A 25,071-nucleotide genomic window follows, 5' to 3' on the forward strand; every position below is an offset into this window, starting at 1 on the left:
CAGATACATCTTCGCCTGTCATTCTTCAGAAATACACGTGAACCTTCTTTACCTTCAGTCACCAGCAATGACGTATTCCGGTGCTTATTCTGCAATCCTTCGTGGGTAGTTATAAGAGAGTGATCGTACACCCTGGTTGGGCCACGGCAATCTCAGTCTATGCCTGTGGTCCCTATATAATAAATAATATAACTAACACTTAATAGTGTTTCCTTTCACTCTCCCGAGAGTCTGGTTTGAATGACGAATTATGTCAGGGGTTGACAAACGTTTTCTGCAAAGGACCAGACAGGAAGTATTTTAGGCTTTCAGAATCACATAGTGTCTGGCGCAACGAACTCAACTCTGCCCTGGTTGGAAGAGCAGCCATAGATAAGATGCAAATGAATGGGCATGGCCATGTTCTAATAAAACTTTGTTAACAAACACAGGCAGCTGGCTGGATTTGGCCTGCGGGCCATAGTTTGCCGAGGCCTGGCTTATAATGGTAACCTTAGTTATAAGGAATCCAAGAATTCTTTTTTTCACTTCAGGAGAACCGAGCTCTCAAGGAGATGCCATTTTGAGGGGTAAAATGTAAAACTCAAGATAATTCAAAAACACCCATGTCTAGTATAGTCTTGAAGATGAACTACTACCCAAGAGAAAGTGAGTTCTGAAAAAGACATTATCTTTGAAAATACGTGTTTCAGAATTTTTAGGGAGAGAAAGTAAGTCCACAGAGGAAGATACTCCGTTTAGTAAGTAAATCTTTGAAAATTAGAGCCGTTGGAGATGAGGTGGCAAACTCAAGGGGAGGGCTTCATTCTACCAGCTGAAGGAGAAACGTCTGCGCTTTCTGGAAAAAAAATGGCAAGGAGAAAAAGGATGGGCCAGGCCACCAGGGCAGAGGCCTGATTAGGGTCACGGATGAAGGCAGGACGGAGAGGACAAGGGAAGACGGGTGAGTCCCTGCACGTGCTCAGTGGCGCCGGGTGACGGCGCTCAGGGCTACTAAAAATAAAAATTTAAAAATGGAAAAAACCCTGGGACTGAAAAGGCTCCCCGGCTAATTTTCTTTGAGAAAGTGAGCCCTGCTGGTTAGGGACGGGACGCGGGGAGAAAGCTCCTCCTTCCTCTATTTGCTGGCATCACGGCAGGACTTTCTGGGGGAGCCAAGGGGACAGGCCTCCCCCAAGGTCAAACCAAACACCACAGAGGCCCTGCCACCTGCCTGCCCACCAGCGGCAGCACAAGAACGCCATCTGCTGTAAGAACTGCCCATAATGGTGCCCCAGCCTTAGGGCTTCCTTCCCAGAGCACAGAGCTGACTCCATGGCCTCTACTGCGGAGCAGGGCAAGCTGATCCGTTGGCCTGCCAGCCCCCGGGAATCACTCCCGTCCTCGGGAGCCAGGATAGTGGGCTAGGTGAGCCGTGAGGACCCTAGAAATACATGAGCACCCAAGGAAAAGCCTGGTTCTTGCAGGTGACCGCATTTCCACTATAGCTGACATTTGGCACATTTATGTGATGATATCTGGTGTCTGGCATTGTTAGTCATTAGTGCAATTTAGGAGATAAAATAAATGGCTGGTTGCATAAGCTCTGCCTCACAGGATCATGTACCCCCTTTTCTAAGGAAGCGATTTTGCTCATTTTCCTCTCAACAAGGATGGCTGTGCCAGCTGGCCCCCGGGACAGGAAGGGGTCTATCGCAACAAGACAGGGTCCCGCCCCCGTGCCAGGCTGCAGGTGGCCTCATCTGGCGCTCCCTGCCTGGGGGTGTGGGGGCTGCACTTTGCCTCTGTACCTCCCACGGCCCCCTCAGGGAAGCTGGCCCTTTCTTCCCTACTCAATGGGATCTGTGTGTGTCTTAATGCTATCAATGTCTGCCTTTACGCTTCAAGCAACTCTGTGCCCTTTCTATTTGAAAGAAAAGTTTAATTCTCTATGTCTTAACTTTCAGTAAGCTCTTTCTCCCATTATTAAAATAAACTATACATATTATTAGCAAATGCAATACCTCTTTAGCACTCCAGACACAGAGGGAGGGATAAAGCCCTAAATATCGCTCCAATCGCCAAGAAACACAGAGGAACTTTTAAAAAAAACCTTCTGGATGGTTTTCCCTGTGTTCCAATTAACCTGGAGAAGTGCCCGTGCTGAACCCTAAGAGGAGCGAGCTCGCACACAGAAAGGAAAACCAGGGGGTATGTTGCCCGAGGGCTCCCCCGGCAGCACCCTGGTTTATATGAGCTCCATCCTCCCTCCACTGAGCGGCGCGCTCCCTCCGCTGTCCCACGCGCCTCCCCACCCAGGCGGCCGGGAGCGCCCGCCCCTGGGTACCACCACCACCCAGGGCAGCACGCTTCTCTCCCGCAGAGCCACCCCCACAGCGATTCCAGGAGGAAGGGTCCGCATTACGCACGGGGCAGCCGATGTAAGCAGAGTTGTGGACGCCGGGGGGCCTTTTGTAAGTGCCGTCGCTGTCTGTGGTGATGAGCCTGTCCTTCTCTGCATCTCCCGGGCAGCCGTTGACCTGCTGTTTCCGGCGCGGCTTAGGAGAGCGTTTGAGCCGCGAGCTGCCAGGGGAGAAAAGAGCGGTTACCTTCACAGGAAATAAACCTTCCTGCCACTGGCTTATCAACTAAACACTAAGCATTTTCGGAGCGCTCATGACATGCCGGCCACTGTAGTAAATGGCTCACAGGATAAAAACAATGTGTAAGACACAGTCTTGGCTCCAAGGAAGCTCACTGTCTACCTGGGCAGACTACAGTAACATAAGGAACAACAGAGAATAGTCCGAGGCAATACAGGCTCATGATGTTACTTATGAAACATCAGAAACATGTACAGTCAGTGTAAGGTACAGGAGTCCCTCGCTATATCGCGGTTCACTTATCATAGCCTCACTGTATCGCGGGATTTTTTTAAATATTATATTTAATTATCACGGATTTTTCACTATACTGAGGGATTTTGTGGTCCTGTATACGTATGTTGTTAAAGTTACATAGGTTTAAGAGGGTAGAATAAATGTAAGGTTCCTACTTCGCGGGGGGCGGGGGTCTAGAACACAATACCTGTGATAAGTGAGGGAATACTGTATTGATTCATCGCTGGCTACATGGGCCTGAGCTGGGTCTTGAGCACCTAGGTCTGCAGACAGGGAGGGATGTGGGAAGAGGCTGAGAGGTGTAGGCACAGCCATACCAATGGCCAGAAATATGAAGGTTTGGGGGCCATGAGGCTACCGGCTAATGGAGCTGCAGGTCTGTCTATGCGACTGTGTGGTGACAGGTGACCCTGCCCACTACAGGTACACAGGTAGCACACAGAACCAGCTAGCACAGATTTTCAGCAGAGAAAGACATAACTGAGAACGTGTTTAAGAAAATACATCTGTGTTAGGGGACAGGAGTGTGACAGGCAAAGGGGACGGTAAGACCCAGAACTGCAAGGGAGGCTGTGGGACCGGGAATGACACATCCGCCCACACCGGCCCAGGCGACCAGCCTAGGAGGTGAGGATACTGGGGCTGAGCCAGCTGAGAAGAGATGGGGGGCCAGGAAGCCAGGCAGAGGCGGGTCTGGGAAGGGAAGGGAAGGGAAGGGTGGGCAGCATTTTGGAAGGCTGACTTCCCGGAGACAATAATCCAGGGGAACACTCTGAGGCCAGGAGGAACAGGAAGCCCACAGGTAGCCTGCACACAGGTAGCCCCCTGTGCAAGGTCAAAGCCACCCCAGTAGTCTACACAGCCTCATTTTCTGAGACTTTTCCCATAAAGACGGGCAGGCCCTCCCACTGCAGCCCTAAGGGCAGAGGCAGCCAGCTCTGCCCTGGGACCCCCACCTTTTCCTGGGCTCTATGAACACCGAGGGCACGCTGGCCGTGGGGTCCAGGATCTTGTCGATCTGCATCTGTGCCCTGCGGTACACCCGGTGTCGCTCCCGCGTGTCGCCCGACGACAGGTCGTCCACCACCGGGAATTCGTAGTGGCCGCGGCGCTTGGCACGGAGCCGGATCTTGTTCCGGTGGTGCTCGATCTCTGACTTGTGCCGCAGTGCCGTCTGAATCTGGGGGGCAAGATGGGCGGACCCAGACACAATGAGTGTGCCCAGAGGTCTCTGGGACAGAGGCTCAGAAAGCATTTTGGGAAGGCCTTTCTGCCATGTTCCTTGCCCCCTGGACAGCCCCAAAGGGGGTGACATAGGCCGGCACACCCACACAAGGTGTAGGGGATGTGCCATCGGGGCTGTGACCCCAAACTTGCCAGGTGTGTGTGAGGGGAAGGCTGTGGTCTTGGCCCCGAAAGCAAGCAAAGAGAACTCCAACCTGGGAGATGGGCCATGACAACTTTGACAATACTAAGGGTCACAGACAACTACATATAATATGCCCTGTGAATAAATATTTTCCATACCCAACAATCACTACTTCAGAGGCTTTTAACAAGATTTGAAAACATTACTTGCATTATACAACAGAACACCCATTTACTGATAATTATCTAGTTGTCACCAAAACAAGTCCTCTGACCTGAGACGCATACCACCCCCACCAAAGAGAGGATCCCTGTGCATGGAAACGTATCATCACTGGTTCTGTGCGGCCTGAGCTAGCTCTGAAAGAGCGTGTAGGATCTGAAGAGGGGGAGGGTATGGGAAGAGGGTGTGAGATGCAGGCACGACCCTGTGGAGGGCCAGGAACAGGAAGGTAGGTGAATGCTTGGGGGCAATGAGGTGACCGAATGCAGGGGCAGGTCTGTTGTGCTGTGGCGAAGTGCAGACTGGGAATCTGACTCAGGGGAGAGAGCCAACCACAGGCCAAGATAAAATGGAACGTTCCTGGTTGTGCCGCAGTGGACCAAAAGCCACATACTTCTTTGAGACTGTTTGAGAAGGACAGTCAGTTGCATGAGGTTCTTGGAAACTTGCCAGCAGGAGAATTAAGAAAGCCCCTCTTAACTCTACCAGGATCTAATTGTTCTTTTAAATATATGAGGTCCTCACTGGAGAATCAAGATATGCTAGGAATTTGCACCAGAACCTCCTCCTAAGAAAACACTTCAATTCAGTCCTGACCAGTGTGGCTCAGTTGGTTGGACACCATCCCACAAAGCGACAGGCACCAATTCAATTCCAGTCAGGGCACATGCCTGGGTTGTGGGTTCCATCCCCGGTTGGGACACATAAAAAAAATGCAACTGATCGTTGTTTCTCTGCGTCTCTTTCTCCCTCCCTTTCCCTCTCTCGAAAAATAAACAAAGTCTATTTTTTAAAAAAGAGCTAATTCTTTTTTTTTTTAATTTCAACTTCAATGCCTAAAGGATATAGGTTGGTGCAACAGTATTGATAATGTCCTAGCTCTTAAGTTGGGTTTTGACTTCATTATTATGCTTTATAATTAGTATATATTACTTATAGGCATACATATGCATCAAATACTACTTTTTTTTTTTTAAGTAGAAGAAAGAAATAGAGATGCATGCTATCAAGTTGCAAGGCCACAGACCTGGTGAGCACATTCTCTTCCTTCTTTCACCAGATGGAGAATCCATTGCAGGTGTTTACATAAAGCAGGTACCAAGCACATGCAACATGACTCTGACGGAGACGGGTCTAGGCTAGGACTGGGCCACACAGGGCTAGGGCTCCTGAGCATTGGTGAGAAGGGACAGCACCCACCACCCTGAAGCCATGGCCCAGGCCACGGTCACCTTCTTTGGCAAGGAGTCCAAGAGGCGTGGCTAGGAGAAACTCTAAGAACTGTTGCTAAGACTCCTAGAAGATCATCTTTAAAGCGGGAATAGGGGCTCGACTGCACCAGTTGCTCATTACGTCAGCCTGGCAGAACTCAAAGAGCAGCAGGTGTTTCTTAGAGGCAGGAAACAGACAGGCATGAAGCTGCCTTATGTGCATTCCTAAATGGCATTCCCCCCACTCATTGTCCAGCCCCAGGCAAATCTCCCAAGTTCAAGTTAACAGCGACCTGGCCCAGCCTTCTGGTTCCCAACATCTTAGGAGGGAAGCAGATCCAACTCACTCTTCCAGGATTCACTGGAATAGGGTTTTCCTAGGGATTATCTAGATCCTTGGAGCCAGAGCAGATCTGTGAGGCATCACAAAGTCTAGTACGGTTCTAAGACCACCCCAGGTTCACTGATTCACTAGGAAAACTCACAGGCCTCAGCCTTTAGCCACAGTTACGACAGCAAAAGGATACAAAGCAAAATCAGCCAAAGGAGACCAGGCATAAGCTTCCGAGAGTCCTCTCCTGGTGGGATCACATGGCATGTGCTTAATTCCTCCAGCAATGAGTTGTGACTACACGTGCGAAATCCGTCACCAGGGGAACTCCTCCGAGACTCAAGGCCCAGGGTGTTCATGGGAGCTGGTCGCAAAGGCATGCTCTGCCTGGTGTGCGTGTACCCAAACCCCAAACTCTCAGAAGGAAAGCAGATATTTAACACAAATCATATTGGCTGCACAGTTTCAGCCCAGTGAGCCGCTCTGTTCTGCACATGATGAGCTTCTTTTAGAAATTCAAGCTCCCAAAACCAGCCACAGGCCAAAGTGGGACCTCTCAGGATAGCAGTCCTGGGCTTCTTTTCTGCATATCTGCCAATACACCTAATGGTGTCCCTGAACAGTACCTGCTCTATTTAAAAAAAAAACAAACAAACTGAGTATAATTTTAAATTTAAAAATGAAAATACCTGTCTGCAGCTCGTACCTTTTGCAATCTTTTGACACTTTAACTTTCATTTTCAAGCACTAACCAAATCAGCATGTGAGCTTTCGTGCTCACATGCTTTCTCATAAAAACCCATACCTCTTTGTTAATTTTGTTGGTTTCCGCCACGCGGTCGGCCAGTGCGGAGTGGGGAACTGGGGGCGCGGGGAGGGGCTGCATGGCGATCAGCTGGATCTTACTGGGGACTCGCCGACTGGCCTCCGAGGAGCGGGAGATCCTGTCCACATGCTCAAAGATGGAGGCGGAGGAGTGCTGCTCGTTCCCTGAACTCGGCGGTGGTGGCCCTGGAACAAGGGGAAAGCCGGAAAGTAAATCTATAAAGCCATCCTAAAGAAACAGGAACTAAGCCCTGACCAGTACAGTTCAGTGGGTTTGGCATCATCCCGCAAACTGGAAGGTCGCCAGTTCGATTCCCAGTCAGGGCACACGTCAGGGTTGCGGGCCAGGTCCCTGGTTAGGGGCGCACAAGAGGCAACCGATCAATGTTTACCTTGCACATTGATGTTTCTCTCCCTCTCCTGCTTCCTGCCTTCCCCTCTCTCTAAAAGTAAATAAAATCTTAAAAGAAAAAAAGAAAAAAAAGAAAGAACAAATAACCAAAAATATGGATTAACCCTTAAAGAATCCACAGATGGGCCCCTGAACAAAAACACATCCCTACTTTGTGACACAGGACTTAAAATGTTCCTACTGGAGCTTAAATTATCTACATTTAATATTGTCTCCTTTGGCTTCATTAAAAGTTACAGAAAAGGTATGAAAAGGTATGGAAATCATTAGGATACTTTGTGTCAAACAGTGCCCTGTTTTGTCTAAAGAGATTTCAAAGTCTTTAGTAAGAAAGGGTCAAGGCAGAAGGAACCTGAAGTTGCTCAGTCAACTGTACTTTATAGAGCTTACAGCAGCTCTGAACTTCCATTCCCATTTGGAACAAGATCAATGTAGTTGCCAAGGAAAGCATGCTAAGGACAAGGGGACTGTGGACACACAGGCATGTGCTGATAAACAAGGAGCGCTTGTGGGTTTTCTGATCCCATGCAGAAAGAAAATCAGGTTGAAGAGGCATGAGAAGAAAAAGCTGCTGCCTGGAGGGAATTCATTCCTATTTTAAAAAGAGATAAAGAGTATACTAAAAACTGGTTAAAAGGATACATTTTTTTAATAAGTTAATATTTTTTAATGATTAAAAGGGTAAATGTATGGCATGTATATTTTACCGCCATGAATTTTTAAAAGTAATCAGAACTGTAAAAGAGAAAAAATTTTAAATGCGTAGAAAAAAGATAGACGAGAAACTATTTAAAATGTTAACAGCCCTGGCTGGGGGGCTCAGGTGGGTAGAGTGTCATCCCAATACGCCAGGGTTGCAGGTTTGAGCCCCAGTCAGGGCACATACAAGAACCAGTGAATGCATAAATAAGTGGAACAACAAACCAATGTTTTTCTCTCTCCCACCTTCCTCTCTCTCTAGGGAAAAAAGAAAAAGCAATAAATTTTAAAATAAACAAAATGTTAAAACACTAAATCTTGGTATAATGGGTGACTTTCTCCAATTTCTTATATTTTCTGTAATAAGGATTTTCTTTAATGAGTATTATAGTAGAAATAATCCTGATGAACTTTAATTTTAAGAAGGCAAAAAAGAGAGGGAGAGAAAGAGATGAAGAGGGGCCGCACAGACGAAAGATCTCTACAGAGCTAGTTAGACGCAGAGATCACTGATGTCCCTCTGTTAAGCCACAGTCACCTCTGGGTCCTGTGGACGCTGCTTTAAATTAAATGGATCACAGGCTAAGAGAAGGAGTGAGAGCGTGCAGAAACTGTGTTCAAACAAAAGCCTGAAATTTGAAACCTCAAGTGAAACTGAAAATTATGAAGGTTTCTCCCCAATGTAAAAATACAACAGACTCAAGCAAAGCAGTAAGAAATGCCAGTTGGTATTTGATCTAAGGAATGCACACCAATGCTATGAAGTCCTGGTAGTTCTTCTCCACTTGAATAGCATTCATTTGTTGCCCCAAGCGATTAGAAATGATGTGTGTAACTGTGAATGAACATTGTCTCCCTCTGCGAGAAGGCACAGCTGTCTGCTTTCTGCCCCTGCCTGTCTGGGTGATACAAGTGGCCAGGCCCCACCACGCATCTGCTGGCAGCTTCTCAAATTGCAGGCACCAGACCTGAAAGGAGATCATTAGCTTCTTCACCAGATAGGCTGGCCTCGCTAACCCAGTCTTACAAAGTGACAGCAAATGTCACAAAGGATAGCCCAGTAAGCAACTGACACCTAAAGGTGAGGTCCCTTTCCTCCAGGATGGTAGAAAGATCAGGGTGGCAGAAGGCTCCCAGTGGCAGGAGCACAAAGGGGGCAAAGGAAGGAAGGGCCCGCCCCCTGTGCTGTCTGTCAGCCGGGGGACCCCAGAGCTGCAGGGCTGTGACTGGCCCCTGTCCACGCCCCACCCCTCCCAACTGTGGTCACGAATCCTCGCTCTAAAAGTCACCAACTGCAACGGAAGAAGGAGGGAATGCACAGAAAACTGCCCAGAGCCCAGCCGTTCTAAAGGGCTGAAAAGAGGGGTTTGTTATTTGTCATATACATGTAATATACACTATGTACATATGACATATGTGTACATGTACAAACTTGTCATATATATGAATATATGTGCACACACATACCCCAATTTATATATAATATATATTTATGTATTTTTACTATTTACTATGCCTTGCACATTAAAAAAAAACTACCTGTATAATAATGGCCAATGGGAAATATAATGGCCATACAGAGATTAATGCTCTGTGAATCCTGCCTTAAGGCAAGTAGGGACTTTGGATTAAAACCTCTTTCTCTTTAAATATAAAAAAACAAAAAATGATAAAAATTACAGTATAAGGCAATGTCAACAAAGGAGAATGACAGAGGAAAAGGTGATCTGAATTACTGAAATGCACGAGCAATAGAACATTTTAAAAGAAATATTATTTCATCATCTGTAGGTAAGTGCAGTCACACTGCCTTATTATTAGTGGCTGTGACCCACGTTAATATCTTGTGAGACAGGGTCACATGCGTCTCTTCCTCATCCTATCCCAACGCCTAACCCTTCACAGGTACTTAGTAAACATGGGTTGAGTGGATGACTAAATGACTAGTCACCTCAACTAAGTTTATAAAATTTTACCTCAAAGAAGCCTCTGGGAATCTGCCTTAATGAAAAGATAAGAATTATAATTTATAAGCTCAATCATTTTATAAATGGATGCTCCCTAATTACTTGAAAAACTTGGGTGTTCCAGGTAGTCGAAATAGTCGCCCTGTAATCACGTTCAAAATGTGATTTGCTTTGCAAGCTCCTTAGCACGTGCCAAGGTAGATGTTGGCTAGGTTCCTTTGTGACATTCTAGAATTTGGAATCTGTGGAATGCATATGAATGAAATTCTACGTTCTCAAAAAATCAGCCCCTTGCACACGTGCAACCTATGGAGAGCACAAAGAGAACACTCAGCACTTGGCAGTCTTGGCCTCCTTGGCACATTCTGGATACAGAGGAGAGAGGAAACACGTCCGACCACAGCAAAGGCAGCGCAATAGAGGCTTCAGTCAGGGAAAGTGTGTCCCTCCTCCCTCCTCCCTTCCCAGCGAGTGGCAATGCTGTGACTTATTCTAAAGTTGCAATGACTGTGAACACGGTAACATCTGAGTAAGTCATCTCGAAAGCGTCTGTGCGCGGTGTGAGCGTACACATTACGGTCTCGCCAGCTCCCCAAAACAGTCAGCTGGGAAGGAAATAAAGCGCAACCCCGAACTGATGGAAACTGAAACAATGGTCTTTGCTGCGCTTCCGATGCGCGGTGGATCCTGAAAATGCCAGATGACTTGGGACAGTCATAGGAAGCCTTGCTACCCGCTGTGGTGAGAAGGAACACTGGTCCCAGGACATCATGGACGAGGGTCCCAGAATGGTCTCAAGCAACCTCCTGCCTCCATTAATTTGTAATTCCTCATAACTTACAACAAAAGGAAGATTTTTATATGAATTAAAATATAATTCAAAAGCTATGATTAAAAACTCAGAATTGTTTTATAGGGTACTTAACTAAGTTCTATGCAAGCAATAAAACACCTGTACAGCAGTATTATAGCTTGAAGGAAGTAAATAAAGTTTTTAAAGTGAATTGATATTGCCCTGGCCAGGTGACCCAGTTGTTTGGAGCATCACCCTGTGCACCATAAGGTTGAGGGTTCAATCCCCAGTCAGGATGAGTATCGGAAGCAATCGACCAACATTTCTCTCTCAAATCCATGTCTCTCTCTCTCTCTTTCTCTCTCTCTCTCTCTCTCTTTCTCTGTCTCTCTTCTTCTTCTTCTTCTTCTCTCTAAAGATCAATAAACATATCCTCAGGCGAGGTGTTTTTTTTTAAAACAGTGAATTGATATTTACAGTGAGAAAACCATCTTGCTAAAACATGAAAATAATATATGGATTCTTGTGTTTCTTCAAACCGTCATAGTGACATCTGAGCTTCTAATACTAACAAGACCAGCTAATCCACCTGTCTCCTTTCATTGTCACCTCTCAGTCCCAAAGCTAACATGCTTACTACTGGGATTTTTCATACATGTTGACAGTGATACTTGATGTATGTTCGCCAGGTAGAATATACTTGTAATCCTATCAGTAAGGTGTTAAATGTGGGAACTAAAAGCAAGATTTTCTCAGGTAAACAAAGAAATCAAGAAACTCTAGAGCTGACTCTTTTTTTCAAATACCTCTTCCCCAGGATCAAACTTAGATGTTAATCCTATCTACCTGAAACAGCGCACCTGTTACCATGGTGCTAAGTAATTTTTAAGATTTTATGAAATGGGATCCAAAGGGAAAAAAAAAACTCTTCCCTTTACCCTAAGAGGGTCTGTTGTTTTTTTTTTAATATCAAAATGAAACACCTGAAAGGAACTGGAAGGGCTCTCAGGACTCAGCTAGGTTAGTCCCACAGGTGCCTGAAGGCCAAGGTCACAAGCATGACAGAGACAGAGGAGGCCCTCTGGCTTCTGTGCAGAATCTGCTCATTTACACAATATGGTTCACTCTGTACCACATTTTCACACAGAGAAATCAGTGATGGAATATGTAAGTATAAACATTGCTATTAAAAATAATATCCCCGGGCACTGCAATTTTCTTTGCATTACTGAAACATCAATAATGCAAAGACATGAGCTATGCCAGCACTTTTGTTTAACAGAATCAATTAAGCGAAAACCCAGCTATCTGTCATCATGCCAGAAAATGTCCCCAAGTCTAGCAAGACCTGTGGGCTTCATTTTTTTTCAGGGCACAAGGGTCATGGTGCTGCCATTTAGCATGGGAGGGAAGTTCACTACGGACCTGGCCCAAGAAGCTACAGCAACTGACTACAGATACCAGGGTGCTAAAGCATTGGCTCACACTGAGCTGTCCCCTAGAAGAAAGATCTATGACCAAACAGAACAGACTTGGACCTATGACATACACACAGCTTTCTGAGAGGTGTGAAATCCTTGAAATGGATGCTAAGAAGGTCACCGAATCCTGGAGGCAGTTTTTGAGACTCTGGTTTTAGTTCAAGTCTTCCTTGTCCCTTAGGAAGGAAAATTGTTAGAATTCAAAACTAGAATGGAGCGTGGCTGTGAGCCTCAAAGCCCACCTCCATCAATCCCTAACCCCCAGCACACCCCTCCCCCTAGCCCCCTCCCCCGTCTCACCTCAATCCAGACACCAGCACCATGCTAGAGAGTGACCATCGATGTTACAACATTCACCATACAGATAACAAATATTCCATGGCATAGATTTTAAGTTCAGCATTTAAAGACTCTAAAAGCCTCGCCTACTAGAACGTCATAACAACTACGTTGACTGTGGGGAGCAAGGGGAGTCACAGCCCGCTCAGCAGGGCTCTGGGGGACTTGCCGTCATTCACTGCGCCTGGCGCCTTATCTCCTGCTTCCCTCTCACCAGACTCCTCGCTCACAGTTGAGTCGGCGTCCGAGGGTGACACTCTGCAGACACGAGAGAAACATAAGCATTAGGGAAAACAAAGAAGAGGGTGGGAAAGGTCACGTTCACCCGGCTGTGGAAGTCAGGCTTCCAGGCACAGCTAGGAGAAATTAAGACAATCCCCAAAATGATTTCATGATACGGCACCTTCAAGGATGTCCAGAGCACTTGGTGACCTCCGGAAGACAGGGTAGCAGCTTAGGAAGGAGCTCAGCAGGCTGTGTTTCAGCCAATGCTAGGACACCAGGAGACAGATTAGGCGGGAGGCCCCAAGGCCCCAGGGCCCCGGCCTGGCGTCTGGCTCTGGCCTGGGTTGGCTCAGAAGGCCTGGAGCTCGGACCTGGCTCAGCGTTTCCCAGGTCTCCAGGATCCCTAGGAAGCCAGGGGCATTCTAGTCACCTCCCGCAGCTCCAGGTCTTTGGAAGAAGCCAGCACAAAGGCCAAGATCACCACTGAGATTTGATTGCATATCTAGAGAGCTAGGGTATCGTGGAAGCCAGGGGGCACCAGGCTAGTAAAAACCCCTAAGCAGTTAGCACCCCTTCTCTCTGTGTTTTCTGCTGGCCTGAACAGCAGTGTAAAATGCCAGCACACTCCGGTGCCCGTGAGGGATGCTCGAATGTTATAGTAACCACGCAGGCCACTGAAATGTCGTAACTTAAATGTCCAGGGCAAGACCACAAGGGAGTTGTACTAGCATATTAAATAATCCTAATGATTTGATATATGCTTAGCCTGCAGGATAATTAAGCAAATAACATCTCTCTCCATAATGCAATTTCTTTTATAAGGATCATGTTCTAACATCCATTAAATTCTTAAAACTAGGCCAGAACCCCAGGGTAGGTTTTCTGATGTCAGAAATTATAACATCGCTTCAAATATTGGTATGATCACAGACTTTTCTCCCTTTTAGTAGAAAGTCAGGATTGAGAATATCAAAGCTCAAAGGAAGGCTGGTAATTTGTGGCTTTAATAGTCAAAGCAATTATCCAAAGTCAACTTTTAAAAAGCCCTATTCGGAACCTGGCCTTTAACGGAGCTGTAGCCTTCTCCCGGGATCAGAGCGTGATGGGGGAGAAGAAGCAGGTCTCCGCGTGCTTTACTCTGAGAGGAGGAATGAAAATGAACTGGGAATGGAAATGAGTTGAGCTGGGCAGGGAGGAGATGGTGAAGAGTCCACGCAAACTTGCTACCAATGGTGACAACATGGGCAGCCGGAGAAAAATCAAGCAAAGACAGAAATATGTGATAAAGGTCACCTGCAGACCAAACAATAAAGTCATAGCCAACCGCAGGCAGGATGGACCCGGACAAAGCCAATACTGAGTGTGGGTCATGTGCTTTGCACCTTTTAGACATTATTTCTGATACCATCTCCAGAAGACCGAGCATGCTCACCCCAGAATATTACCCTTGAGTTGGCCAAGCCCTAATCAAGTCACAGAGGACTGGCAAACCATGACAGACAGTGCTTCATAATCTTAAAGGCTTCCTCTGGTGGTCCATTCGAGTGGTGCAAGAGCCCTCAGGTTTCCTGACTTTGGACAAGCCGTGGTCAGTCCCCAGGGCTGCAGACTCAGGCAATACACACCATCAGCCCTTCTGATGCTACAAACTGACAAACTGAACCCAGAAACATGCCCTGTGGCAGGGCGCAATGCAGAAAGCCCAACACGAACCTTCCTCGGTGACGGACAGTCCTGGAAGGGACCTTGGCCTTGGGGCTCGGGACATCTCCATTTTCGGAGGGCGTGGTGTGGTCCTTCACGGGTCCTGGCAGCGGAGCCGGCTCATGAATAATCAGTATGTCGTCTTTATTGTGCTGACCCAGGTGCTGCTTGGCAAAATCGAAGCCCTTCACACTGGGGATCTGCAACTAAAACAGAGGCGAGACAGTCCCCCTGAATCCCGACAACCGCGGAAGAGGCTGTGGGAGCTGGAGAGACTGTGAGTGCCAACTTCTGACTCAAGGTTGCGCCTGTGATCCCACCAACCCGATCCCACAAGCGCCTCTAAAGCACCAAGTGTGTGCAAAGTGCCGTTCATACCTCGAGTCTGCAGAAAACAGGCATACTTGCCAAAAAGTAAAGAGCACAAGGATTACACAGCTGGACCCTAATACAAAAGATGTCACAAGACAGTGCTGGACATGCTGTCACGGTGGCATGGCCACGTGCTGTGCAATTCCAGAGTGACACAGGCACAATATTCTGCACAGAGAAACGGGGACTTGTGCCAGGGCTCAAAGGGCAGACAGAACTTAGAAATTTGAGGTGGTGACACAGAGTGTCTCCTAGATCGCCAGGGACCGGACAGCATGTGGGGCTGGGAACAGAGCTCATCAGCTGCTCTAGAAGGGTCAGAATACAGGGAGTGAGAAAAAGCCAGCCTGTAGGTAGATGACTCCAAATGCCAGTTCTAGAGCAGAAGCCAAGTAAATATTCTTTTAAGATTTTATTTATTTATTTAGTTATTTATCCATTTATTTATTTAGAGGGGAAGGGAGAGAGCAAGAGAGGGAGAGAATCAATGTGTGGTTGCCTCTCGCACACCCCCAACTGGGGACCTGGCCTGCGACCCATGCATGTGCCCTGACTGGGAATTGAACCTGCGACTCTTTGGTTTGCAGACCGGCACTCAGGCCACTGAGCCACACCAGCCAGGGCAGCCTACTAAATATTTCTAGAGGCAATTTCTGAAATCCAAGTAGACAGGACACAAAGGGAGCAGGAAGAGGGCCCTAACAAGACCACCTGCATGGAGTAACAAAAGCAGGAGCCCAAAATCTTATCAACGAAAATGGGGAAGAATGAACAGTGCTCGAGACCCCACAGGAGGGCCCAGACATCAAACAGACACGTGAGGCCAGGGAGAAAAAGAACAGGGATGAGTGGAAGTCATCAGCAGGGTAAACTGAGCGGTGGATGACATTGAGGGAAACAGGTGAGTCATGAAGAAGCAGTGACTGGAGGAAATAGAAAGATGGGTTTTGCCTTAAACGTGCTTGGGTTGAAATGGCATAAACGCTCCCAAGGAAAGCAGCTCTGTGTAGCTGGAGTCAGAGGACAAGAGCGTGGGGGACTTTCAGGCTGGAGAGCTGACTTTGAGAGCATCTGTAGAGAAGGTGGCATGTAGGGAAGCTGACATTTTTAAAGATGAAAATAGTCTATGAATAAAATATCAGAGGACATCTAATAGTTTGGGGCTCAGAGGGAAAAAAGGAAGCCAGGGAAAAAGATAAAAGCCGACTTCAAAAAAGTAAAAAAGAAGATTTTGGATCATTCTATGTCATAGAAGGGAAGGGAATAAAGAATTTCTAGAAAGGAGGGCCAACAGAAGTAATCAGGGCACACTGATGAAGAAACAAGGGGTCTTGGAAAATGTCCACCTGTCGCACTTGGAGATCCGGGGGTCCTACGTGGGGACACGAGGTACCAACACCAAACCCACAAGGAAGTCCCCATGAGCTTGCCGGCACTGAGTCCAGGCCTGTGCTGAGACCAAAAAAAAAGGGGGGGAGGGGGTTCAAAGTATATGGCTATATGGACAGTCAAGGTGGGACATCACTTTCAATGACACTTAAGGTGCCAGGGGTCAGGGGTGGGTGTTAACAGTCTCCTTCAGCCGAGCGCGCAGAGCCGAGAAAAGTAACGCGCGTGTTGCCAGGCGCCGCGGGGACCCCGGTGCGAACCTGAGCCCTCCTCGCCAGGCTGGGTCCCGCACCGACGCATTCTCCTAGCAGTTGACACACACAGGGCACGCCCACCTGAGGAGCTCTGTCAGACAAGAGACCGTGTAGAAGCGACAGGTGTTGTCACATTTGTACCAACTTAACGCACAGAGGAGTGACGCCACGGAGGGCTTAGATGTGTGACCGCCAACTGAAAATCGAGGATCAATGGGTCGAGAGGCGTCTGCAATCATCTCTTCCGCCAGCAGAGGGAGACAAAACTCACTGTAACAACAGTTTACAAAGCTGTTGCCTGGAAACAAAGACGGAGCCTGGCCTGCCTGTATTTCCTAAATTAATGATATCGTGTTTCCAGAGCAGGCTACTCCACCACACAGGCAGGAATGTTGTTTTGAAAACAATAAAGCCAAACCTGCTGCTCCATGGATCTCCCCCAATTCACCCCCTGCCACCCAGGATAAATTTATTTCCTCATCCACAAGAGCGGATTAGCACAGCGACCTCCAACTGGGCTCCCCAAATCCCAGGGGGTGCACACTTTCCTAGGGGCATGTAGCCCTCTTAGGGGAACCCAGTGCCAGATGGGGAGCCTCTGCCTATGTTCTCCCCGAAACAGGGTTCTCCCGAGAGTGTGACAGTGGCCCAGGCGCCACGCTGGCCGCTCTCCAGCCTCCTTTCCCAGGAGAAAGACACACCCTCCTTCACCCCAGCGGCACCTCATTTTAGCCCCCTAACCAAGGTTCCTCTAAGTGAAAGAATGACAGTTGTAATTGGTCATGCAATCATCACCATCAACATCCTTGTATCCACCCTGGTAAAATCCTATTGGGTGTATTTCCCAAGAAGAAAGTAAGTGCCCCCTCCAAGCCAAGGTCTCCAAAGTGAATACGGTCAAAATAAAAACCACACTGTCTCCATGGAGTAGTCTGTGTGCCCAAGTCCAGGAGCTACAGGCCTTCGCTGACAAACGTCAGGGCTCACAGAACAAACACACGTACATGTCAAAATGCTTCACCAGCGCCGATGGACCTTACACGTGAGACTAACAGCATTAGTACTGCTCTTGGTTGATAAACATCATTAACAGACAGTCAGCTAAGAGTTCTCAGGCAACAGGTGAAGCTCTAGATATAAATTCAGATACAACAGCCTGTAATTCAGCAACAGGATGTAATACATGGCAGACCCTCAGTTAATAGTTGATGGTAGAATGAATTTCCAAAAGGTCAACTGAAGCATCAAACATACTGGATGTTGTGGGGAACCACGAAAGGAATCTATGTCATAAATGGCCTAGACATCCATGATAGCCCTGAAGTCCTGTTGGCTTATTGATGATTCCAACTAACATCTCTAAATATACCCATTGGATCCTTACACTTCTAACAGACCGGGTGATTCACCCACCACCTTCTACAACAATAGACATTTGGCAACTAATCTGTGCTTATGCACAAAACAAAACCCATTTATACACAGAAGGAAAAAATTAGAGGGATCATTGCTCCCCTCCTCCCCCGCCACTTATGGAATGAGCTACTTTTGTTTCATCCCTACTTTCTAGTATACTTTTTCTAGTTTTCCATTTCTTCTTTTTTTAAATCTAGAGTTAAGTCTGACTGTATTGTGTCTCCAGCTTTCACATGCAGCATAAACTAGTCAGTATTTTATAAGAGAAGAGTAGTGATTAATTAGTGCCTTAATGCTTATGTTAAGGCCCAGTTACTTCTGAGGAAGGATGGCTCTTTTGTTCCTTCTTTCTTTAATATATCACAAAGGGGACAGGCCTCAGGGTTAGTACCCTACCGGAATATGTCACCGACAAGTCAGGGAGGCCCTGCTGAAGCAGGGCAGACAAGTAACAGGAGAGACGCCCGATGAATTTTAACACACGTGAGCCATAAATATAATATGACCCAGATGGAACAAGACAAAGGGATGTGACCAGTACTCTCGGTCAGCCTGAACCCCTGGGAAGGAGGACTAAAATGAAAAAAGAAACCACAGAGCAAATCCCAGCAGCTCAAACGTGAAAATTTGCAGTCGTGAAGAGAACGACACTGTTTAAGCACGCACGTTTGATGGGTGTGATCTGCGGAAACTCATACGACCACCATGACGTTTCCATTGAGCGGTGAGGACAAGGAGGAGTTACTGCCGTGTGTGTGTGTCTGTGTGTGTGTGTGTGTGTGTGTCTGTCTGTCTTGTCTGTCTGCCACAGCCCAGCGTGGGGCCCCAGCCATCCTGAGGTCTTGGGTCGGGGAGAGCAGTACTCTAAGATCCTCCCACCCCCAAGCCACAGCAAGTCACAGTCCTCTGACTGCAGGTGACTGGAACCACCTACACATGAGGCTGCTACAGGGGACAAGCTGAACTTGGCTGAGATGGAAGAAACACCTATGGAGCTTCTCCACTCTCCACACTGTCCCCAAAGTGACGGTCCCGAAGAGACATATGCTCCAGCTACTGTCCCTCCCGAAAACCCTTCGGTGAGTCCCCACTGCCTACGGCATTACTTCCAATCCCTCACATGCCCTACAGACCCCTTGGGTGTGGCTCTTGCCCACCCCTGTAACGGATCATGGACCACTTTCCGCTTTGGCTGTGCCCTTCTAGACAACCTCTGTTCCATCCTTCTCAGATCCCTGCCCTTCCTGCCCCTGGGCCACTTCATCTGGCTCCGTCTCAGCGTCTGCGTGTCAGCCCTGCCTGACCTCCTCTCGGAAAGCAGAAGCAGCCCATCACTGAGACTGGGGTGGCAGCCCCATCCCCACCCTCCCGCAGCACCCTAGACAGACCGACGCTGTGTGTCAGCCTTTAGAGGGTTTGTTCTTCTCCCGAACCAAAGCCCTCGAGGGCAGGATTGCATTTCTGTTTCCGTTACCCAGCCTGGCCCTGCTTGGCTCTGAGCACATGCTCAGTGTCTGGTGAATGAACCGTATCTAAGGCCGCTCCATCTGGCTGCCCACAATGCCCGTCGGCCAGGAACTCCAGTCCTGCGCCAACGACAGGGTGTGGACTGTCCCCAACAGAAGCAACGCGTTCCCATGGGACCGGCAGCAGGTAGCCAATGCCATACACAACTTTAAATAGAACCTCAATGGGGTGAGGCGGGTCCAAGCTGGAGTATTTTTGGGAACAGTGACAAGTGCTGACCCTGGGCTATGGATTAAAGAGAATTCAGATAAAAAGAAAGACACAGGGTAGGGTTTTTCTTCTTTATTATTAGAAATAAAAAAGGACCCTGCTTCAAAATAAGACAGAAAGGCCTCTCCCTCTTATCATATTTCAAAACTAATCTAGTCCCAGACAATCTGAAGGTTTCCTTCTCGCTACAGGGGGAAGGGGGTGTGGATTTTTGGTCAGCAGATTTATTGTTTCCAGATGTTCAGTGCTCTGGGATTTGCTACAAGATTTCAGAGAGTAGCAGGGAGGCAGCATTGGGGGCGGGGAGAAGAGAAAGGCATCCGAGGAAGAAGAGGACCTCTTCTAGTCACTGGGAAGAAAGCATCCTTTCCAACTGCCCCAGGAATAGGCGAGAACCCTTTGGCTACTGCCAGATAATCTTAGAAGAAGCGCTTATGAAGTAGAGAAATCTGTTTTTCAGCGCGGTGGAGATCATCATTTCCCTGTTGCAAACACATGACAAGATCCATATGGTGGGTTCCAATGCCAGCAAAATGCTTCTGAAACGTTGCGGGGTTTTGCCCTCCAGACAGAAGGCCTTCCCGGGAAATGTGCCGTAAAAGCCTCTGAGCACCTCCAGAGGCTAGAGACTGGATTTGAAACCCTACCCGTCCCATGCAGAGCCACATCTGGGATGTGACAATATTTAGGAAGCAAAAGTGGGAGGAAGAGAAAGCCTGGGCTCTATCCTGTTCTGTATTCCAGAGGTGCTGTCCTCTGACAGCTTCCCGAAGTAAAAGATAATGGACCGCTTTCCGCAGTGAGTGTTTACATTAGAAACTAAGAAACATGAAAAGACTTAAATACATCACTGTGTATACTGTTAAATCTCTCTGAAACTGTACCCTTGCCCCTGCACAAAATCATCTCCCAATCTATTGTTGGTCTTGTTACAATGAAATTCACACACTGAATCATTTAGTATATCAAGTACTACTTTTTTCCAGGGTTTCTTTTTTTTCTGTGCCATTCATTAGTCTAACAGTAAAACAACATTGGCGGACTATGTAAATAATAAATGAATACATGTAACAAACAGAATATTAATGTAGAAAATGCTTCCAATAGCCCTGGTCGGGTGGCTCAGAGGGTTGGAGCATTGTCCTGTGCACCAAAAGGTTGCGGGTTTGATCCCCAGCCGGGGAGTATGCAAGAGGCAACCAATGTTTCTGCCTCACACTGATGTTTCTCTCTCTCCTCACCCCTCCTCTCTCTCTCAAGTCAATAAGCATGTCCTCCGATGAGGATTAAATAAATAAAATAAGATGCTTCCAATATACTTGATAATTGAATCCAACATAAGTGAAGTTAATCAAGAGTTTGCAATTTTATTTAATTAATAAGAAAAAGAAAATTCTTCATTTACTTTTACAAAAGTAAATTTGAAAACAATACTTATGTTTTCATTCGGCAGGTCTAGGTTGATAATGCACAGGATTATTTATACCCAATCAGAATAAAATTCAAAGGTAAATGAGACAATTCTTTATTTCTTCTTTGTTTTAGAGTTGAACAGGTCCTCTAAATGTGGGAGACTCCTAGAGGGTACATGTTAATAAATATAGTCGGCTCATGACCACTTCCCACTCCCTTAGTAACAGCTGATCTCACGTGATGCTCAGTGCCGACGGGTAGTGAGTCCTCTAGTGCTTGGAATGTTTTTGCTCACACCAGCTAAATTAGATACTGACCAAGGATCAATATCCTTGCTCTAACACTCGTATGTGACAATTAACTATTATAGAAACTGTTGAAACACATGAGAAGAAAATTGCTATCACTAGAAAAACTAAATTGAATACTTTAGAAAGACATGGACAAGCTGTTAAAACACTGCTATCAAATTAGGAGCAGGGGAGTTAACGTAAAAAGACTTCAGCATAGCCCTGACCGGTGTGGCCCAGCTGGTTGGGAATCATCCCATGAAGGGAAAGGTCACCAGTTCGATTCCCATTCAGGGTACATGCCTGGGTTATGGTTCAGTCCCCATGTGAGAGGCAGCCAACTAATGTTTCTCCCCCTCTTTTTCTCCCTCCCTGTCCCTCTCCCTAAGAATAAATAAATTATATCTTTTTTAAAAATACTGCGGAATAAGGCAGGTGTGGGAAACATTTAAAAATCTAGAGAACTTTGCACTCACATTGCTTTGCTCTTCTCTAAAGAAACCCAAATCGGAAACTGCACTGGTGCATTATGGTTATTTACTATAAGAAAGACCACAGGAAATTATTCTCAGTAGACATTCAAAAAAACAAAAGCAAAAAACAAAAAAAAAACATGAGGTATATTGAAAGATTGGCAACTAAATACCTATTCATATATTTAGGTTGAAATGCCTATGGCACATATTACCATTCCTTAATGATTAAGTGGTCTTGGTCAAGGTGGAGAAGATACATGGGCTTGCTTGCAAGAGGCGGATGGAAAATAAAGGAGCCACCCAAAGAAGCTGTGTTTGAAAGAAAGCGACAGACAGATCTGAGAAAACCTCCCTTGGCTCCTGTTCTCTGAAGACACCCAGGGTTAAAAGAGATCGGAATTCATACCCAGAATAGACGCGATCTTCTAACGGATGGGCTCAAAAACAACATCACAGTGAACTCAAAGTTTCTCAAAGGCATGGCTCGGCCTTTATACAGCTTCATCTTCTTGGCATACAGTCAATACTACAGAAGAACTGGGATCTCCGTAAGCAAAAATGATGGTACAGGGGCGCCACTGTTAAAGCCAGAAGATTTCCCCAAGACCTCTCTTTCTGTACCCAGAGCCCAAGCTCCCCCATCGCTGCCTGTGAGACGGGTCTATGAACACCAGGAATTGGCCCCTCACCTTCTGACGCTGCTGAATGTTGGCCACGGTGTCGGGCTGAAAGTCCAGCTTGTCTGTGCGGCAGAGTTTCCAGTAGAGGATGACCACGATCACCATCACCACCAGCACGGGAATGACCACGCCAACGACGACCCAGAGGTTGCTGCTCCGGGACTCCGGCAACGGCCTCATCACCCTGTCCACGGCTGTGGGCAAGGAAGAACGGTCTGAGTCGCTCCTTTCCCAGACAGCCCCCCTGGGCAGTGAATGTGCCTTCTTATATAACAAACTCGGAAAATCCTGCCACTTCCGATCAAGACAACTGGTTAGAGGCTATGATCTCATGACAGGAAACACACATGGCACAGGTAGTTACACAGAGAATACATTAGGGATCACGGTGACATATATGATGTGTCTAAAGGAATGTGGCTAAATCAATGGCACAACCAGGCTAACTCCAGGGCTCCTGACTTTCAGTTTATGAGCTCACCCTCAATTCTCGCTGCAGAAATGCTTCCATGCAACCATTAGAAATCCTAAACATAGTCTCCGAGCACTGCCTTAATGTCCTCAAGTGGTCTCTCCCTAAACCCGTGAAACACGGCCTGTAACCGAAATGGCTTTACTCGAGGTGCCAGCTGTTGAATTTAAAACCACATTAAATCACTTCCTTTCTCGCTCCCCGGCCGGCCTTGGCGGCTGCCCTTGGTTGGGGGCTGCCCTGCACCTAAGGCTGGAAGACGGTGGCCACAAAGAAGGCGACAAAGTCACTGGAATTGATAAACTCTGGCGTCAGCTTGTTATGAAATGTGGAAAGCACGTGCTGGGTGGGGCACCAGCAGACCCCGAAATGACCAGACGAGGCCAAGGGTCATCCTCGCCGACCACTGTCCCACCCTGAGGACATATGGAGTAAAGTGTCATGTCACGCTGGCCAAGACCGGGGTCCACCACCGCGGTGGCAATGACACTGACCCAGGCACAGCGTGTGGAACATACTACAGAGTGTGCATGCTGGCTGTCCTTGATCCAGGTGACCCTGGGATCATCAGAAGTGTGCCGACACAGACGGGTGAGAGGTAAATCATGCAAAACTGTTCTTTAGTAAAACTGGCCAGAGCGTGTTTAAAAAAATAATAACAAAGTAAAATAAAACCACATTCAATCAAACTTACTCTGAATCTGCCACTTCCCACCCGGTAGCCGCCCCCTCCCTACCCCCTCACCTTCCACGGCCTTGAATGATTATGGTTCAACTACTCTGTCCTTAATTTCCTTCACCAGCTCCTTGCCCTAATCCCGCCTCCCAGGACTGGGCCCTCGCCCCCTCTACTCTGTATTCATCCTCTCCGAGGACTAGGCTCTCTTCAGAGCTCAGGTTCCAGCCACCAGGCCCCAGAAACCAGCATGCCCGCCCCCCTCTGCCTGCTCCCTCTGCCTGCTAGGGCAGATTCATAGCAACCTCTCCCTGACACTAGCTTCTCCTTTGCCTTTTGTTCTGTCTTTGTCTTGCAGATAGTACCGTACTATTTCTCTTAAGATGCATCTTATTACACAAATGCACCGTGTTGATGTGCTAGACGGCTTTGCTCAGGAATATGGTCATGGCTCCGAGTCTTGCCTTTTCAAACACATCTCAGGCTTCAGGGGCAGGGACGACACTTTACGCTCCTTCTGCTCCCTCTAAAGGTTAACATGTGCTACGGGACTAAAATGCTTCTGCTCCAAGATGTAACAACGGAAACGATTCTAGATGCCACTCTGAGTTTGGGCTGAGGCCCCGGAGAGGGACATGGGAGGGCAGCTAGCAATCTACAGCACATGCGCCGTGAAAGACGCATGAATCCCAGAGCAGAGACTATGCAGGAAACAGAAAAGGGGACAGAGATAAAAATTTGGATTTTTTAATCTGGCCTAAATATAGCCTATTTTGCATGAAAACAGCTAACAATATAGAAAGAGGGACAGAATCACATTGAGGGGCTGGAACAACTGGATGCTCTTTTTTTTTTTAATAATTTATTTGTTTGTTTATTTTATTTTTAGAGACAGGGGAAAGGAGAAAGAGAGGGAGAGAAACATCACTGTGTGGTTGCCTCTCACTCGCGCCCCCAACTGGGGACCTGACGTGCAACCTAGTCATGTGCCCTGACTGGGAATCGAACCAGCGACACTTGGTTCGCAGGCTGATGCTCAATCCGCTGAGCCACAGCAGCCAGGGCCTGGATGCTCTTCTTAATTCTAACCTAGAAAAACCCTGTGAGAGGCACAGATTGATTGAAATGAGGCCCTGACACCAGGACCCACAGCTGCCTCGGGCTGGTCCTCGTGTGGACTGGGGCTTCCCATCCCAGGGCTGGCACCCCTGTGGTTTTAGCCCAAAACAGAGGAAAGAGAGATGCAAAGAAGAGATGGAATGGGCTTGAAAGGTGTCCATACCCTATGGCGATTCACCTTTTTAAAAGGTGAAGTGCTTAGCTGGAGTGGGGCACCTCTCCAACACCAGGAATGTCACATATGAAAAAAATGTATGTACTTTATTTTTTTCTCACTGCTTTGAAATAGAACACACTGATACGCAATCACATCAACCATC

At 47.4% G+C, this 25,071-nt stretch overlaps 1 protein-coding gene across 1 annotated transcript in view; it reads right to left on the reverse strand.

Annotated features, from left to right (window-relative positions):
• Positions 1 to 25,071, reverse strand: part of KIAA1549 (KIAA1549 ortholog) — a 116,794-nt gene that overhangs the window by 20,905 nt on the left and 70,818 nt on the right. The window contains exons 10-15 of the mRNA XM_090286815.1: positions 22,494 to 22,678; positions 14,467 to 14,663; positions 12,698 to 12,786; positions 6,818 to 7,023; positions 3,836 to 4,059; positions 2,409 to 2,562 (exon numbers count right to left, since the gene is read on the reverse strand). Coding sequence (XP_090142941.1) covers positions 2,409 to 2,562; positions 3,836 to 4,059; positions 6,818 to 7,023; positions 12,698 to 12,786; positions 14,467 to 14,663; positions 22,494 to 22,678 — 1,055 coding nt within the window. The remainder of the gene's footprint in view (positions 1 to 2,408; positions 2,563 to 3,835; positions 4,060 to 6,817; positions 7,024 to 12,697; positions 12,787 to 14,466; positions 14,664 to 22,493; positions 22,679 to 25,071) is intronic.

Source organism: Furipterus horrens, unplaced genomic scaffold (genome assembly GCF_987537825.1).
Source record: "Furipterus horrens unplaced genomic scaffold, mFurHor1.1.pri manual_scaffold_9, whole genome shotgun sequence".
Taxonomy (NCBI): domain Eukaryota; kingdom Metazoa; phylum Chordata; class Mammalia; order Chiroptera; family Furipteridae; genus Furipterus; species Furipterus horrens.